This window comes from Nipponia nippon, unplaced genomic scaffold (genome assembly GCF_047370975.1).
Source record: "Nipponia nippon isolate SJK-2023a ecotype South Korea unplaced genomic scaffold, ASM4737097v1 scaffold_9, whole genome shotgun sequence".
Lineage (NCBI taxonomy): Eukaryota > Metazoa > Chordata > Aves > Pelecaniformes > Threskiornithidae > Nipponia > Nipponia nippon.
Genome location: NW_028262413.1, coordinates 14,183,507 through 14,189,373, shown reverse-complemented (window position 1 = coordinate 14,189,373; position 5,867 = coordinate 14,183,507). Strand labels below are relative to the sequence as shown.

Sequence of the window (5,867 nt, the reverse complement as noted above, 5' to 3'; positions counted from 1 at the left end):
TTTGTGAGGCTGTGACGCAGGGCTGAAGAACACTGGCAAAGCAAAGCCCCTGTTTGTAAAAAGCCCATTTTGCCTCCAGGTAACGGGCAAAGCTTGCGGAGAAGATGCATCCTCTATGGCCAGGGGCTGCCTCCTCCTCCTCCTCCCTGCTGAGCTTGGGGCGGATGAGCCAAAAAGCCAGGCCCAGAGAGCACAAAGTGAAATAAGAAGCAAGCAGGAAAGCCAGCCAGGCTCTCCTGGCACCTTACTTGGATTGGGAAGGAGAAAAATCCCCGAAGGTGCCAAGGGAGTTAAAATAAATAAATATCCCTGGGGACACGGGTAATGGGACCCTGAGCTGCCTTCAGGCACTGGCGGCACAGGAGCTGTCAAGGGAGCGAGGAGAGCCCCGCTCCTCCCTGCGCCCGTCTGCTCGCCTCCGTCTGCCGGGCCGGACCCTACGAAGTGACCCTGCTCAAACATTTACAAGCACAGGAAGCAAACCCTTATCTTCCACAGGAAAAGAATTATTTTATTAAGTATTTTTAAACAACTACTTAACATTTACTCAAGATAAAAATATGTACAATATCCCACCTTGAAGAAGGCTCCAAAATATAAACACTATACCTCTCCCTAGAGAAAAACAAAAAATTCTTCTCTTCAAAAAACAAGACAACCCAGAAACAAGAATACATTCATATTTCTCACTTCTTTATGCTCAAGTAGTTATACAAATAATAGACATCTGAAACGTTTTACCTTTTAATATATTTATATAATATATATATATTTATAACAGGATTTTACAAATAAAGGCAACAACTGTATACCAAAAAAACAAAAACCAACAACAAAATAAACGTTAGAACACAATCTGCAATCAAGCATAGTGCATCTCAACAGCTGGTGCAATGGGAGGGCAAAATGAAAATCCATACAATGGGGTTTCTGGACACAAGTTCTAAAAACCACTAAGAAAAAAAAAAACAGCACTGCATTTTGCAGTGAAGTTTTTTTTTTTTTTTAATTAAAAAAAAAGCCACATTGGACATGATGTTCCTCTGCGGAGAAAGACCCTCGCAGTTTAATGGGACAAGTGTCAGCACCCTAACCCTCGTTCTTTAATACAGTAATGTGGGCCAGGGTTTGCCAAGGAGACTAAGGAATTTAGATGTTCAAACCCCACCGGGATTAGACTCCTTTGAAAATCCCAGCCTTTTAGTTTTTCAAAGGCACTGACAGGGGCATGTTCAGCAGGCATCGTGCTGTCGACTTTGGCTGAATTGCTCCCTCTTGCATGAAGCTCTCGACTTGCCCCACGCTGGGAAGCGGCTGCTCGCTGGCTGGGCCCCCACTGATGGGACTCGTAAAACCATTCTGATTTCTAATAGACTGGACCCGGCAAAACTGTGCAGCAGCAGCGAGAGAGAGGCCTGGAGTCAGGTGCAACAAGCAAAGTGATCCTTGGGATATTTTCTCCCCTACCCGGCCCAAACTAGCAGCTCAAGTTACAGGAAGGGGCACGTGTTAATTTATTTATTAGATGTACGCCATGTAAAGCTTCCAAGCAGCATCTACCTTTTATTTCTTAAAATATATATAGAGATATATATATTAGCAAAGGTGTGGAGAGAAACCCGTCTTAAGTCTACCTGACAATGCATGACCAAGCAGCGACCACTGCTCTGCTCCTCCTACGCTTCCGGTGGCATTGCCACCACCGCCACACCGCGCTCAGGGCGGCCGCGCCCGTCACTCAGACACTGGCGACTGATGGGGCACCAAATCAGTTCAGCTCAAACTGCCGGCAGTGGGGCCGTTGCCTTAAAAGCCCTTATGAGAAGTACCATATTTTTATATTCACAGAGCCTAAAACCAAGTCTGCCTAATGGAATATTTTTTTCACAGCTTTGCAATAGTCACAGCTGACTGAGTCAACTGTTGTTCTGTAGATGCGGAGAGGGAACAAGGTAAGGGGTAAAGCACAAAACCCTTTTTTTTTTTTATTCTTTTGGAAGTAGTTCTGAATTGCTAACCTGGGCACATCCTTCATCCTTCTCCAAGCTACTTGACAAGTCAGAGAAAAGGGGATTTAGCTTCCTATGTGCAGTGAACCTTATCCCCACACCTCAGTCCAGCCAATATATAAAAGTGAAACAGTCTCAAACTAAAAAAAAAAAAAAAAAAAAAAAAAAAAAGAAACAAAAAGAAAAGAAAAGAAAAGTCACACTGTGCTTAGTCTTTGGTTTCCAAGTTCAAAGGAGGAATCTGCTTCAAAGCTTGAAGCAGAGCCGAGGAGTCGATAGGGGAATGGGCCGGTATGGGAGAAGGGAGTCTCTGGTGCATCAGCAGAGGCGGCGAGATTTTATCAGGGTTCATGAACCCCGTAAGTGCTGCGGCAGAGGCTGGGAGGCTGGGGTACAAGACGGGTACGGACGCCGGGTACCAGCACTTCTCCAGCATGGGCAGGTAGGCTGTTGCGGATGGTGGGATCAAATAGAAAGGCAGGCACAAGGGAGGCTGGTGAGCATGGGGGCCCAGGAAGCTGCTAGAAGAGCCCATCATGTCGCTGCCAAAAGGGCCCTCGTCCTCCGGCGACTCCAGCCTGCTCCTTTTGGCTGGCGGGTCCTCAGTCTCTTGCTTAATAGAGCTTATTCTCTCCTGGACAGCATACTTGAGTTCGGTATCCTTTTTGAAATACTGCTGTTCGGATTTGGAGTCACTTTTCTCCAGCTCTCCCCCGTACCCACTGTCCGTGTCTGTGTCGCTGCCGCTCTGCTCCCCACTAGAGTGAGCAAATGTCCTCTGGATCACAGGCACGCAGTTTTTCCCGTGTCCCTCCGCCGCTTTGGTCAAGGAGACGGGTTTCTCTTTCAAGTCCACCATTTTAGGAGGGATGTCTCCAGACTTGCGGTCGGCTCCGCCCTGGAGCACCTCTGAGGCCATTCGGTGCAGATGGCTGACCAGCTGGGACGACTTCAGGTCCTTGCCGTTCTCGTGCTTTGCCAGGTATTGCAGCATTTCCTTGGCACACATCTGGAAACCGGATCGAAACATTTCCTGGCTGGAATCAAGGTTTCTTGATGACAGGTCACCTGAGGAAACATTAACAGAAAGAAATTAAAAATTAACAATGTGCTAAATAGTTCCATTACCATCTTTGAGGCGGACTGGAGGCGATATTAAACTTCGGTTACAGCACAGCTAGAGAAGTGAACTTGATGGTCAACCTGAATTTTGCATACATTCCCCTGATTTCTGTGTAAGCGTACATTTTTGTCTGAACATCCACCTGTCCGCGTTTACATAACAACTTTAAACTTATTTTTTAGTTCTGTATTTACTGTATATGCCACCTTCAACAGGTGCTGAAGTAGGAGCAAAGCAGTGAGCCAAGCTGGTGCCTTCCCTGGGAAACACCCCAGGAAAGGCAGATTGCACCTCGCCCTTCACCTCCAGGCAGAGAGCTCCTGGAGCACGTCTACCCGCCAGCAGATCCGCCAACCTCAGGCGCTTTTGCTTCAGCTTGAAGCTCTATTGCACTCCCTGTGGCTGTCAGAGCAGTGGAAGGCTCTTCAGAAAAACTAAATTTTACTTTATCAGATTCACGTGAGTGCCACATGTGAAAATAGAAGGAGGAAGTGCATCTAAAGCATGATAAGCTAATATACTGGGTCCCCTCTCTGCCTGCAGAACGCAGCCTAGCTTGCTTATAGGGAGACCTGAAGAAGGTGTCTATAAAAAGCAGATTTGTATGTATGTTCAGAAAAAAACCCCGAACCAACAAAACTGGGTTTGATCCAAAGCTCATGAACACGAATGGGAAGATTTGAATGGCTTTGGAGAGAGCCTCATGGCAAACCTGAGCTTTAAATAAAGCTACTTAAAATCCAATTTAATTTCAAAACAACTCCACAGGGCACTCTACATTGACCATACTGAGAAATGCACCTTTTTTCTGTAAAAGCTCCTAAGCAAAGCAAGAGAAAATGACGGCGATTAAAGGCAAGAACTCCTGCCTCCTCCCTTCTCAGGAACGAAGTGTCACAACTGCATTTCAAAGACTCAGAGAGAAAGTCCATCAAGCGCACGCACGTTCTCACACGATACAAATTGAGTACTCACCCGCTTGTAAACCATTCTGCAAAGCAATTATTTTCTGCTGCTGCTGCTCAATGAGATTGGTTAGTGCTTTCACATGCTTCAAGGTGAGCTCGAGAACCACGGCCTTCTCCAAGTGACCTAGAGTCTGAAAGCAAAGGGACAGGTTGGCATCCGCCGTGGGTTTGGCCACGCACGCAGGAGCCTGACGGGGCTGCCAACGTTTTCCGAATAACAGAGGAAGGACCGGCGTGGTTTGGAGGAAAAGGCTTGCAGGCAGTACTCGACCCTGAACAGTCCAGGACTATAAATGACAATATTCCATGAAAATAACTTAAAAAGCAGGCTCCAGAAAAGCCTATCGCGGAATCCTATGGGCATTTTCGGACCAGCCGCATAGCTCAAAGAGAAGTATTTTATTTATCAGTTCTGCTGCCCCTGCCGGCACCCTGACCTTAGCACAGGGGAGCCCGGCCGGGGGCTGCTCCCGGCCGCAGCGGGGGGGCGAGCCCCGCGGGCAGCTCCCGCGGAACCGGGCAGCTCCCGAAGCCGCCCGAGGACTCTGCTCCCGGGAAAGTTTGGGATGCGTTTACAGCCCGCCTGGGGCGTGCGGACGCCGCGGGGCTGGGACGCGACGGAGGGGGGGGGAGAAAAAGAAAAAAACCCAAGGCAAATCCCCGCTGAGATGGCAGGGAAAGAGCCGGCCGCGGAGGAGCCGCTGCCGCGGGCGCCTTTGCTGGAAGGCGCCGGCTCCGTCCAGCCCCGCCGGCGGCGGCGGGTCCCGGGGCCGCCCCGCCGCTCCCACCTACCGTCAGCTTGAGGTGCTCGGGCAGCAGGTCCTTCAGCTGGGCGATGCACTCGTTGATCCTGTCGCGCCTCTTCTTCTCTATCAGCCTGTGAGGCAACTTGTAGGTCTCCTGCAAGGGCAGCGGCAGCGGGTCAGCGCGCCCCGCACGCCCGGCGCTCCCCGCTTCTGCTGTCCGTCTGTCCGCCGGCAGCAGCGGCCGGACCGCCGCGGCCAGAGGGCCGCTCCCCCCGCCCGGCCCCGCGCCGGGAGCAGCCCGCAGGCAGCCTCCGCCGGGAAACTTCGGTTCCCGGGGCGGGCTGCCCCGCAGCCCCCCATTTACCTTATTGTCCTCGCTCCGCTTTAACCCCCTCCTGGGCTTGTACACTTGGTACATGTGCGCGAAGTCCAGCCTGCACGGGCGAAACGAAAGCAGCGAAATTATCCCTGTCCCCCGGGGACCGCGGCGGGGCCGCTCCTCCCCCCGCGCCCGCCGCCGTCCGCCGCCGCTTACCCCGGCACGTCGCCGCTCTCCAGGGCGGGCAGCTTGCCCAGGCAGCCGGGCGGGGGCTGCGCGCCGGGGATCCGCTCCATGGCGGTGGGGCGCGGAGGGCTGCGGAGCGGAGCTCGGGGCGCGGGCGGGCGGCGCTCAGGGCGGGCTGCTCATGCCGGGTCCGCGCCGCGCGGGCTGAGGAGCGGCGGGCGGCGGCGGGCCGGGTTAAATGCGGGCGAGTGGGTGGACGGGAGCGACGTGCGCTACCCTGTGACTGCCGGCACGTCTGGCGGCCGCCGGGGCGGGCGGGCCGGCCCCCGTCACATGAGCCTCACGTGTCGGCAGCGCCGCCGCCGCCGCGCAACGTGCCGGGGCGGGGCCGGGCCGCGCGCCCCGGGCGGGAGCGGGACCCGCCGCCGCCGCCGCCGCCGCCGCCGCCGCCCGCGCCTCTGCCCCGGCGGCAGCCGCCGGCCGCGACGGGGACCCCCGCGGGTCGGCGCCGCCGCC

General features: G+C 53.6%; 1 protein-coding gene across 1 annotated transcript; it reads right to left on the bottom strand.

The window, feature by feature from the left end:
• Nucleotides 1–561: 561 nt before the first annotated feature.
• On the bottom strand, nucleotides 562–5,637 carry BHLHE40 (basic helix-loop-helix family member e40). Its single transcript, XM_087745038.1, has 5 exons — nucleotides 5,382–5,637; nucleotides 5,211–5,280; nucleotides 4,893–5,000; nucleotides 4,108–4,231; nucleotides 562–3,077 (listed from the first exon to the last, which is right to left on the bottom strand). The coding sequence occupies exons 1-5, from the start codon at nucleotides 5,459–5,461 to the stop codon at nucleotides 2,218–2,220; spliced, it is 1,242 nt and encodes a 413-aa protein (XP_087601164.1). The 5' UTR covers nucleotides 5,462–5,637; the 3' UTR covers nucleotides 562–2,217.
• Nucleotides 5,638–5,867: the final 230 nt, after the last annotated feature.

Bases quoted from the DNA above. Each gene is read 5' to 3' on its own strand.
- BHLHE40 (XM_087745038.1), bottom strand. From the start codon at position 5,461: ATGGAGCGGATCCCCGGCGCGCAGCCCCCGCCCGGCTGCCTGGGCAAG. The intron at 5,001-5,210 runs GTAAATGGGGGG...CTGCCCTTGCAG, and splicing joins AGCGGAGCGAGGACAATAAG to GAGACCTACAAGTTGCCTCA. The intron at 4,232-4,892 runs GTAGGTGGGAGC...CTTTGCTTTCAG, and splicing joins CCGAGCACCTCAAGCTGACG to ACTCTAGGTCACTTGGAGAA.